The 12,738-nt window shown below is 43.4% G+C and overlaps 1 protein-coding gene across 1 annotated transcript in view; it reads right to left on the bottom strand.

Annotated features, from left to right (window-relative positions):
* Window positions 1-12,738, bottom strand: part of clpb (caseinolytic mitochondrial matrix peptidase chaperone subunit B) — an 80,254-nt gene that overhangs the window by 57,923 nt on the left and 9,593 nt on the right. The window contains exon 4 of the mRNA XM_036562744.1: window positions 11,667-11,753. Within this exon, the coding sequence (XP_036418637.1) occupies window positions 11,667-11,753 (87 nt within the window). The remainder of the gene's footprint in view (window positions 1-11,666; window positions 11,754-12,738) is intronic.

Genomic DNA, 12,738 nt, shown 5'->3' with positions numbered 1-12,738 from the left:
GAAGGGCAAGAAAGCACATGAGCATCAGGGAGCAGATTTACGGGTTAGCTAAATTGAAGGAGAAGCAGAGCGAGGCTCAACAAACTTCTTAAAGCCCCTGCACTCAAAAATGTGCTGGTTTGAAATGGTTAACTCCTCTTGGATGGTTTATTACCATTATATAGACTGATATTTGTATCAAACGTCCTGTTAATATGCAGAGTTTTTGGAAAACATTTCGCAGGACGCTATGTAGCTGCTTACTTCTGTACATCACGAATGACATGTAATACACTAAAATGTGCTAATGAGAAGATAATGTACTGACAGGAAACTTACCTACAGCTAAAGCTAAAGTAGCTTGTAAGCTGTTAGCTAAAACAGATAACTGATATTGGTATTGATAACGGTGTACAATTTATATTCCACATCTGTCTAATCAACTGCGAAACTGTGGTGTAGAGCTCACCACGCTACAGCTTCTCACCACCACACTGGCTCACTAAGCTTCACTGAACCACGTTTACAGAACAAAGACTCAAATCTGACTGTAAAACTATGTATTTGTGTGTTGAACTTGTAGCTTCAGCTACTTTTGCCTCAATGTCCTCATTAGTACCAGAAGCTAACATCAGCGTAGTGAGAAGACCTAAGCTTTACACCCAACCACACAGGATCATTCTGGCTCACTAAAGCTTCTCTGACACCAGTATAGAGGATAAACACTCAATTTTGAGCAGGAAAAAATATGTTTTTGTTGTTTTTGTGTGAAGCTACTTGCTTCACTATCCTCATTAGCACCAGAAGCTAAAGTTAGCCGAGCTAGACGGTTAAAACAGCCATGCACAATCACACAGATTCATTCTGGCTCAACCAAACTTCACTGATGCAGTTATCTGTGCATGGAGCTGTTAGCTTCAGCTACTCTTGCCTCAGTGTCCTCATTAGCATCAGAAGCTAGTGTTAGCTTAGTGAGAAGAGCTTTATACACAACCAGACATGTGAATTCAGGCTCACTGATGCTTCATTAACACAACTTAAAAGGATAAAGACTCAATTCTGAACAGGTAAAACAACGATGTTGTGTGAAGCTGTTAGCTTAAGCTACTATTCATAATCTTCGTTAGCACCAGAGTTAAGTTAGCCTAGCGAGAAGGTTAAAACTGATACACAACCACACAGGTTCACTCTGGCTCACTAAGACTTCACTGATGCAGTCTGGATCTGTTAGCTTAAGCTACTTCTATTTCAAAGTCCTTGTTAGCACTAGAAGCTAGTGTTAGCTTAGCGAGAATGCTTAAACAGCTTTACACAAACCGAATCAGGTTCATTCTGGCTCACTGAAGCTTCACTGACAAGTTTAGAGGAAAATAACTCAGAAATGTGTGGGTAAGTCTGTTTCGTGTGGGGGCTGTTAGCTTATGGTGCTTTCCTCGTAAGCACCAGAGGCTAGCGTTAGCTTACTGACACTGCACGTAGGCAGGTTTAGGGGATAAAAGCTTAAATCTGAGCAAGCTATCTGAGTTAAAGTGTACTTTTGTTAAGTAATATGTAAACAATATTGAAGTTTCAAAATGTACCATTCACTCCCCAGTCCATACCGCCCATATATGGTATGTAAACTGAAAAAAATCAGCATATTTTGTTCTTGCAGTGCCACAAAAACCAACACATTTACATGTTTCTACCTATTTAGCCTACAGCAGTTTAGCCCCGGCCATTGACAGTGAACTAACTAAACTAATTAACTAGTTTATGCAACTAAAAGTCTATTCGGAGCACAGCTTTGACAATTTACATTATTTAATGAATACACCTGGAGTTTTCACTTCAATTTTTCGTGAAAATCTGCAATCTAACTGGACAGGCCGCAGGCGATTTGGCATTTAATGACCTAATGGCACGTGGCTGCTGTCGGAACAAAACCTCGCATCTCCAAAATGGAAACTTTACAGGAGAAGTAAAAACATACTTTACTTTTAATGTAAGTCAATGGAACCAGAATTTTTTTTCAAGTCATTTTGCACCGTTTCTTTTGGTCCATTCATAAGGAAATTTACACACAATTTTCACATTATGTTAAAAACTGAAAAACTCTTTTATTCCAAACCCCGTAATGCCGTGAACATACCAATTTACAGGTACAATGCAATTTTTCAAATGCTGCTATGAAGTCTTTACCCATACCCATGAACACCTGCTTCCTCTCTCTACGATCCGTCTGTTGTTTACAAAACACACGATGGGGGAAGCCAGGTTGTACTTTCTTCCGTTGTCAGATTGAGAGACAATCACACACAAACACACCTGGACAGAGACGTCCAGCTGTCCAGTGCTGAGTGTCTATACACTAGACAGGTGGTGTGAGCCACATGGGTCAACGTGTGTTCATCTGTGTGTGCTGAAGAGTTCTGTGACAGCAGAAATGAGGTGGGTTGGAGGAAAGAAAAGTGAGTCTTGGACCTGTTAGAGTTCAAACATTTAAAATTTCCAATCAAAACAGATATTAAGAGCAAGTTTTTCATTTTTTGGATATTTCAGGATAATTCTGAGGAGATAATTATATAGACATAAGATAATCCACTCGCATAAGGAAAAGTCAAAGGAAAACAGGAGTTAGCAAAACTATAGTTCAAACAATTATTAAAAGCTACAGAGAAAATGGGATTCCTAACAACCACCTGGAAGACCTGCTAGACACCAAAACTGGCCCCATCAGATAAACAGCACCTGAAGGTTTCATCTTTGAGAGAGGAGAAAATCTTCACTCTTGCTTCAGATCTGAAAACATCCTGTTTCTTGTCTCTAACATTCCGGCCTTCAGTTCATCATTCCGGGCTCTTCCCACTCCCCTCATTAGCAATACATGCCCCATTCCCACCCATTCCAACATAATCCCCCTCCATTCCCACTGGCTTGCCCTCCTCTCTCTGCTAAAGGATGGATAATCCTTCTCTCCAGAAGCCCCACTCCACCTCCTTTGCTGTCTTTCAGGAAGGAGAAAAGCTTTAGCACTCGTGTGTTTTCTCTCTTTCTTTCTGCCTGGGCGAGGCCGCGCAGCAGCCAGCCGGAACGGTCAACAAGGGTTCCAGTCCATCGCTGGTTATTGTCCACGTGAATGGACAACCCCTCGGGGCTGAAGGGGAGTTTGGGTGAAGAGCGCACACGCACAAACACATCAAAGCTCAACAAACAGACATCCCTCTCCGACCGAATCCCAGTAATTCTCTCTTTCAACACCACAGCGAATGCAACAGTCACATTGTTGAGTTTTGAAGTTGGTGGTCAGACTTGAGCTGTGGTCCAGACCAACACAGATTCTGAAGGTGCTATATAAAGGTTATTTTAAAGGGGAATTCCAGCAATTTTTCCAAATTTCTATACAATTGTTGACATTTGACAATGTGAACAATCATTTAGAGTGGTTTGATGTAAAATGATTCACAGTAGAAAAAATTAGGATCTTCTGTTATGGGAACCAGGTGTCATGATATGTGCAACACAAACTACCACTAAAACTATATGTGCCTCTGAGTTTTTAGAATGTATAAAATGTCTTCTGAGTTTTTATATATTTATGGTAAAATAGTGGTGAATCTGAAAAACACCCTGCATGTATGCTTCCACCATTAATGGATTTTTAAAAATAAGTTTTATGCCAAAATTTTATCTCAAAACTATTGTAAAACTATGTCTCAGACATCAGGCAGTGGAGTCAGAACTATTTTGTGTTTAAGTTATCTTTCAGAGGCTCTAAAGTCTTCAGACGTCTGGTCCCTTTCACCGGCATTGTGAGGAATTCATGAAGTTACATCAAACCACTCTGAAAACTTTGCTTCAACATAAAGACTGAATTATGTAGCAATTTTGAAACATTGTTAAAAGTCTGATGCGTATTTGATTGAAACACTAACACTGTAACTGTATTTTTTGTCTTGGAGGACTAAAGACCAATGTCTGTGGTGAGCTGAGGCCCAACAATATATAAAACAAACATACAAATGAAGCAGGGAGGTAGGTTTCAAATCAAGTTTTTTTTTTTAAAGGTACATAAAGTTACACTACATTTTGTTACTAAAATACTTCAAGTAAGAATTTCATATGCCATAAGAATTGTGTATGCACAAAAAGCCCCAGCCTGCATCTCCTAATGTAGAAGAATTGCTCATATGTTGGCCAAAAAGGCAAAGCAAAACCCCCATATGACAGCAAAGGGCCTGCAGAAGGTTCACCTGACACAGAAGTGGTGGTGCACAGTTCTACTCAGATGTTGCTTAAACAAGCATCAGAAGGAAACCTCATCTGCCACCTCTTTACAAAAGCCAGCTTCTGAAGCATGCAGAACATCTACATGATCCAGAGGCATTTTAGAAACAAGTGCTGTGGATTGACGAAGTAAAAGCACTCTGGCCATGATCACCCAAAGGTATGCTCGGAGGAAAAATGCAGTATTTGATGAAAAGAACACCTTGCCAACTGTTAAGCACGGGGGTGGATCTATTAGGCTTTGGGCTTGTGTGGCTGCCAAACATTACATGGGTAGATGGAAGAAGGGATTTCACGAAATATCAGTAAATTCCTACATATTTGAGAAACTGAAGCTTAAAAGAGCCTGGCTTCTACAACAGCACAATGATTCAAAACATACCATGAACTACTTCAAAAAATGCAAGCTGAAGCTGTTAGAGTTGCCTTCACTGTCCCCCGGCTTGACCATCACTGAAAATCTGTAGGTAGATCTTAAACATAAGACACAAGAACACAAGAATGTGGCAAAGCTTGTGAGTGAAATTCCCACAACATGAACAGAAAGACTTTTAGCTTAGCTTATAATGTCCCTAGGGACTGCAGTGCCAAGAGCCAATATCCCAACACCAGAGAAGTCAAAATCTCCACTGCAGACACCCTCTTATCACTCCAGTACAAACACACGCACACTTTCCACCACTTCCCAGCTGAGAGACAAACACATCGTAGTGTCACCATCAAGATAACATCGCCGTAATCTCCTTTTACCACTCACCGTTCCTCAGCACTGGACAATTTAACACTCATTACTGCTCCAAACTGAGCCAACATGTCAAAAACTATGGTGCTTAATGTCATCAGAACGTGCATGAAAATCAATATAATCCTGAGCTTTTTTGCAATTTCAGCACTGAATCATGTCACTGCTTACTGGTTCTGAGTTCACTGTTTTGGTGATGTTGCAAAAACCTTGCCATGAATATATATGCACTTATTTTAGCCCAAAGCAGTTAAGCCCCACCCACTCACACTAGAGTTATAAGGAGTATTTCAGCCTGGATTGCTTTTTGAATGAAGCGCAATACAGGACAGCCAATCAGAACAGAGCTCATTTACATATATCACAGTATATATGCACAGTAACAAAAGGCACAGTGACAAAAATAGCATGTTTAATTCTAGGGGTTAACTAAGAGGTTTATAAAAATTAATTATGACTGTTTTAGGTACTTAAAACAATACATTTCACAAAGTGGACCTCAGGGAAAGGAAAACAACAAAGAAAAATGTATATTATTGTTCCATTTAGTTATATTCAGTAATGATGAAACAAAATAAGCACTCACCTAACCTGCCTGTATGTACTGTACTGTACTATACTACTATACTGTACCTGTACTCTATTATCATTTGTTGACTTGGCTATAACAACTACAACACATGGCCAAAAGTATGTGGACATGTGACCATCACACCTTTGTGAGCTGCTGGACATCCCATTCCAAAACCATGGGCATTAATATGGAGCCTCAGCACCTGATCATTATCCCTCCTCCACCAAACTTTACTGCTGGCACTATAAATTTTAGCAGGTAACGTTCTCCTGGCATTCTCCAAACCCAGACTCATCCATCAGACTACCTGATAGCGAAGCATGATTTATCACTTCAGAAGTCATTGGTGGTGTGCTTTACACCACTCCAGCCGACACTTGGCATTGCGCATCGTGATCGCTCGGCCATGGAAACCTCATAAGGCTTTTGAAGCACAGTTGTTGTGCTGATGTTGCTTCTAGAGGCAGTTTGTAGCAAACTCAGAACTCTGTAGCGAGTGATTCAACAGAGGATAGGCACTGTGCACTTCAGCACTTACAGTTGTCTGGGGCAGATCTAGAAGGGCAGAAGTTGCACAAACTGACTTGTGGCAAGGGTGGCATCCTCTGACAGTGCCACATTTAAAGTCACTGAGCTCTTCAGTATGACTCATTCTACTGCCAATATTCGTCTATAGAGATTGCATGGCTATGTGCTTGATTTTATACACCTGTTAGCAACAGGTATGACTAAAACACCTTAATAATTAGGAGGGGTGTCCACACACGTTTGACCATACAGTGTATTAATAGTTTCCATGCTCCAATGGTATTAATAGACACTAATTTGTTAATATGATTGTCTGTTTGTAGGCGTGCATTGTTGGCTCGTGTCAGGAACACATGCACCATAACACATGTAAAAGTAAAGAGAAAGAAAAGCAAGAAACAGAAGAGAATATTACACAAAAAACACCATTTAACTACAGCTAGACACAAACAAAAACAACAGAGACCATTCTAATGATGCATTTCTCAGAGTGGGCGGTCCTTTACCCGCCTTGAAGCTCTGATTGGTCACAGGGGGATTTGAGTGACAGGAAGACGGAATCAGCGTCACGGCAATGTGAGTTATACTGCTCATAACAGACGGCGAGAGCGTCTCACACACACACACACACACACACACACACACACACACAGAAAGCAGAAACACCCGGCAGCAGTGTGTGTATAAGTTTTTTCTGGACATATTTAGAAAGAATAGCGATACATTTCATAGAGACACTGATAGAAACATCATTAATCTACTGTCTCTGAGTAACAACAATAGGATTTAAACTCCGTCACTAGAGATAGAGGGAAAAACGGACTCTTTACTCATAATGATGAATAGAAATCTATTATTTTGGTCATAAATATTTACAAGAGAGGTCATTCTTCAGAGCAAACACTTAACACAGTACATACAGGCAAACAGGAAGCAATAACTCTGACTGACAAGACAGAAAAAAAACATAAGCAGGGCTTGAACCCTGCTCTCCCATGTGGAGAGTGAGCAACTTAAAGGGGAATTCAATCGATTTCCACATGGATCAATCATTGGGATGTAAACAAATTAATTCAGAGTGGTTTAGTGTGAAGTGGTAACTTATTAGCTCAGATTTCTTTACAGTGGAGGTGAATGGAACCAGGCGTTGCAGTGCCTACTAAAGCCATAATGCGAATGTAGCCGCTTCATTTATTATCATACACGACCAGTGAACCTACATGTGTCTTCTGAGTTTTTACATGTGATGCTTGACTAATTTGCCTTAGAACACCCTGCATGTACCTTTCCATCATGGCTGAAATTAAACAAGCTCAAAAACTACTCTATCCTGAACTACTAGCCTGAAAAAATGCTTAAAACCCAATGAGGCGCGTAAGTCGGAAGTCGACAACGCAGTGGACGACAGATAAAGCAGAATACGTGGAGGGAAGCAGCGATGAGTAAGGAGGAGGTCTGCCCAACATTGGAAGTGGTGCATGAACTGTGGCAGCGGAGCAGGTTGGGCTTAACAGAAGAGCAGAAACAGTGGCTATGAGAGCTCTTGAGCTGTTATAGTAACACCTTCGTGGCTACAGAGAAAGACTGCACACGGACTAACTTAGGGCAGCACAGCATCAACACAGGCGGCGCTGCACCAATTTGGCTCCATCCCCACTGATTTCCTTAAGAAAGAGGCCATGGAGCAGAAACTGAGGGAGATGGCAGCTAAGAGGAGCGCTGCTGCTGCTGCTGCATGAAACTGGGGGTGACGACAGCAGCAGCGACACTGTGAGCACGCCCAGAAACAGGATGCAGAGCTCCAGGAGGGTCGGAAACCTGGTTGGGCAGATGTGATGCCACACAGGCTCACTGCTAAGGTGCTTCATGCCAGCTGGGACACCCTTCAGATGCACAAGATGCTGTACCATGTGTATTAGGAGCCAGTGCTGGGAAGCATGTGAGGCAGCTGTTGGTGCTGCTGAGCCTGAGTAAGACAGTGCTGGGCACTGGGATGGCTGGCGTGGGGCACTTTGGTGTGGGCAAGACCATGAACCACATGGTTGCAGCAGAGGTTCTACCTGCCGGGCTGCTGCACAGATGTGAAGCTGTATGTGCATTGCTGTGACCAGTGCACAGCAAAGTAGGGACGGCTGCAGCACTTTCATACCCTATTTCAGTCTCTGCTTTCAGGCACACCGATGGAAAGGGTTGAATTTGGACATCTAGAGCCCCTTTTCCACCACCGACACCAGGAACCACTATGTCCTTGTGGCCATGGACTCTTTCACTAAGTGACTCGGCATTCATGGTCCCGGACCAGAGTGTAGCCATGAAGTGGAGTGGCTAGTTGAGGCACTCTTCTGCCAGTTCAGGGTGCCAGAGCAACTCCACAGCAACCAGGAGTGCAACTTCAAGTCAGCGGTCATGGCTGAGGTCTGCAACTGGCTGGACATCTGGAAGACTTGGACTATACCGCTATACCCACAGAGCGACAGCCTTGCTCCTGTGTTTCAACCTGACACTCGCCACTCAGCTCGCCATCATCACCGTACAATACCAGCACAACTGGGACCGGCTCCTACCCTTGGTCCTGCTGGCGTGCCTTTGCTGTGCAAAAGTCAACTGGGATAGGATTACGCCGAGGAGCTCTGCCACTGCCTCCACGTTGTGTATGACCTCTCTAGGAATCACCAGAGTGATGCCAGCGCCTGCTAAAAGCATACAACTCAGCATAAAACCATACAACTCGCCCTGTCAGGGACAGGCGCTCTCACTGGGGATATGGGTGTGGTTGTACAACACGCGCCACAGGAAAAGGCACTGTCCCAAGCACCTGTGGGAAGGCCCCCGTGTGGTGAAGGAGTACCTGGGCTGGGTGAGGTACTGTATCAGGTCCAGCTGGGGCGATGGACTGCTTGCGGCTTGCCCTGTACCAGCCCCATGAAAAGGGAGATTGCGCCGGGCCACGAGGCACTACTGCAGCAAGAACATGGCCCCAAGAGAGGACTGGGGACACCCACTGCCGAGGAGTGGGGAACCCACAGTACTTATGCTGGCCGGGGCAGTGGACAGGCCAAGGCTCCGGCTGCAGAAAGGCGAGTGACGTGAGTGACGCACGGCTGTGCGCCTCAGAGACTTTGTTCGAGCTGTGTGGGTGGCCGGGACCGCCAATCCTTGAGGGGGCATCCGCCACGGGCTCTGTGCTGCCGTGGCGAGTTAAAGGGGGTGTGGCCTTGCAACGTAGCCTTCAGCATGTGCCTCAGTACCGGTCTAAAAAAAAAGGACATTTGTTGTTGCTGATGTTGTTGTTGTAGTTTGTGAAGGTGTTTGTTTATTGAACTGTGTTCCTAGGAGGGTGGGTTTTGTTGTGTGTGTTGTCTACCCTCCTCATGTGTCAAGCCCTCCAGCACTGCCACCTGCCTTTGTTCAAGTTCCTGTTTATTTATACACAATAATTTGTATGCCATAAGCCCTACTCCATGGACAAAACACTGCACATTAAAATGTTTTTCCACAGACAAATAAATGAGCAAATAAGTAAATAAATGGAAATAGGGGGTGCTGTGTCCATTGTTGCAGTCCAAGTCAACATTTCTGACTCTCATCCCCACATTAAAATTAGCTACTCATTTATTCCTCATCTGGTCTGTGCGCGTCCACAGCCTGTATCGGGATGGGGGGATCGGCAGGCTGAGAGGCTGGGGTGATGGGGGTGGGGGTCGATGTTTCGGGTCTTCTCTTTGAAGGTCTGGAGGTCTCCGCTGTGTTTGCCCAGTCAGAATGGCATCTGTTTCACTCCTGAGGGGCAACAGCCCGCACCCCTCCAATCAAAAGAGGAGGCGCGCCCCCGCTGCCATTCGCTTCCTAAATTGGATTCCGACGCCCCCCCTCTCCACCCCATGGTCCTCTGGCTGTGTGTGCGAGTGTTTGGAAAGGCAGGGTTAATTGAATTTGGTAAAAAAGGGGGGGGGGGGTTGTGACTCCTAGAAAGCCATGATTTCTCAGAATAGTGAAGAAGAAGGCTTTTTATTGGAGACTGGTACAAAAGGTGAACCAGAAGGCTGTGGATTCAGATCCCAGGACCGACTGGGTGGACCTGGCTGTGTACTCGGGCAAGGTACTTAACCCTCACTGCCCTGGGCGGTGCTGCTCTGCTGGCAATGCCCAAGAATATCACAGAACTGGAAGCACTACCAGATTGGGCCTAGTTAGGCAGCAAAATGACGATGGGTAGATCTTAAACACACTGAGTATGCAAGACAGCCCAAAACTATCATATAACTAGAAGTGCTTTTTTTTTGTCCATGCTGCATCAGCGTTCTATACCCAGCGCATCCACCACTGTTGCTCGTAAACAACATGTTCAGTAAAACAAAACGATGCTTAAACTTGTACAGATACCCAAAAGCATCACTGTCCAAACGTCCATATACAGAAATATGACATGTATTAATTAGAATTCAATTGTAAGAATATACAAATAAGTAAATACACTAGCATTCAAAACAATGGTAGACAATGTTAGAAAGCATCGGAAAATGTTTTATTTAACATTAATATATGTCAAAAAGTCATTAAATGGTAAGTAATCTGCTGTTAATACTTACAGCTATGAGATTCAATTGTAATCGTTACAAATACAAGGCGTTCTGGATATTAATTTTATTATCATTTCATTCCAAATTTTAATTTTTCTCAGCCATTATGGAATCATCAACAGCTCATTTCTTTATTTATCACAGCTTTATATAAATATAAGCTGTATAGAAGCAGCATCATGATAGAATAGTTTTCCACATATACCTGCAACAAAGCTGGTTTTATGGTAATGTTATATTATATTAAGAGTGAATGATGCAAGTTTTGAATGAAAAATCTTTGAAATCTTTTTACCAAGAACGTTACTAACTTGCGAGAACCCCAGTGATTTATTGACGATTTAACTTGCAGGCACAGTCCTAGACATTTCCCTTAGGATTGAAGTCCCGACACACCAGTCACGTCCCTTGGGTTATGTATTTCAATATTAAGACATGAATTATTTAATTTAGACCAAACTGGACGTAAGCCATAACTCCACCTCTAAAAGACTGACTGACCGACCCACTGGCTGCGTTATTTACAAATGTTCAACTACTGTTAATAAATTATTTTGGATTAGATGTTCTTGATATTGGACAGAGAACCTTATTATGGTTTTATGCCAAATACCAAAATATGAAGGCAATGTACTACAAAACAAATGTAATGCTCATAACTTCAATAACAAATCATTATACCACAGTATTAAACTATAATATTACATGCTTCTTATATAGATGTTGTTTCCTGCTTTTGTTTTCTTTCTCTTTTTTTTAAGTCTGAGCTACAAATGTGTGAAAATGTGTGTTTTATTACAAATGTTGACTCACGTTCAGCCTGAATGAACTACAGCAGCAGTGAGCTCTGTAAGCTAATTAGGCTCATTAAGGCCCATTACTGTCTTAATCTTATACACGCTTTTAAACACACAGCCAGTGGTCTGATCTGAGGACCACCAGCACAACAAAATACAAACTCACTTAACCAGAAACACACACACACACACACACTTACTTGTGGTGTCTGTTCATGGAAGCGACCATAAGAGCCGTCCAGCCCAGACGATGACGAGAGTTTGGATCCATTCCAGCTGCCAACAACCTGAGAGAGAGAGAGAGAGAGAGAGAGAGAGAGAGAGAGAGAGAGAGAGAGAAAGAAAGAAATTGAATGAGACAGAAAAACAAAGAAAAAGAAAAAAAATGAAAGAAAAACAGAGAGAATAATAGAGATAGAGAGAAAGAAAGAAAGAAATGGAGATAGAGAAAGTGAGAGAAAGTGGGCAGGAAGACAGAAAAACAGAAAACAACAATGAAAGAAAAAGAGAGAGAGAAGAAAAGAGATAGGAGAGAGAAAGTTAAGACAAATAGACAAAGGAGAGGGGCAGAGAGAGGAATAGGAGAGAGACAGACAGAGAGAGATGAGAGAGACAGATAGAGAGAAAGGAGAGATACAGACAGACAAACAGACAGACAGGGAGAGAAGGGGAAAGAGAGAGAGAGAGCGAGAGAGATCAGGTGTAAAGGTAAGCAGTGAGTAAATGTAAGGTGAGTAAAGATGAACAGTGATCTGTGCTGCTGCCGTCTGTCAGGAACAGTGTGAGTGTTTACAGTCAACACGGCCTCCTGTGCCCCCCCAGCGCCCCCTCTAACCCCCCCGAGCCGCCAGGCAGCCTCAAACTACAATACTTAACACATCTGGTGTCTGTCAGCACACACACACACACCCAGCACACACACACACACACACACACACACCCAGCACACACACACACACACACTCACACACACACACAGACACACACACACACACACACAGACACACACACACACCCACAGACACACACACACACCCACACCCAGCACACACACACACACACACACACCCACACCCAGCACACACACACACACACACACACCCACACCCAGCACACACACACACACACACACACACACACACACCCAGCACACACACACACACCCAGCACACACACACACACACACACACCCACACCCAGCACACACACACACACACACACACACCCAGCACACACACACACACACACACACACACACACACACACACACAC

The sequence above is a fragment of the Colossoma macropomum genome, unplaced genomic scaffold (assembly GCF_904425465.1).
Source record: "Colossoma macropomum unplaced genomic scaffold, Colossoma_macropomum, whole genome shotgun sequence".
NCBI classification, from domain to species: Eukaryota; Metazoa; Chordata; class Actinopteri; order Characiformes; family Serrasalmidae; genus Colossoma; species Colossoma macropomum.
Note: the sequence above shows the minus strand (reverse complement) of the source record. Positions and strands in the feature narration are given on the sequence as shown.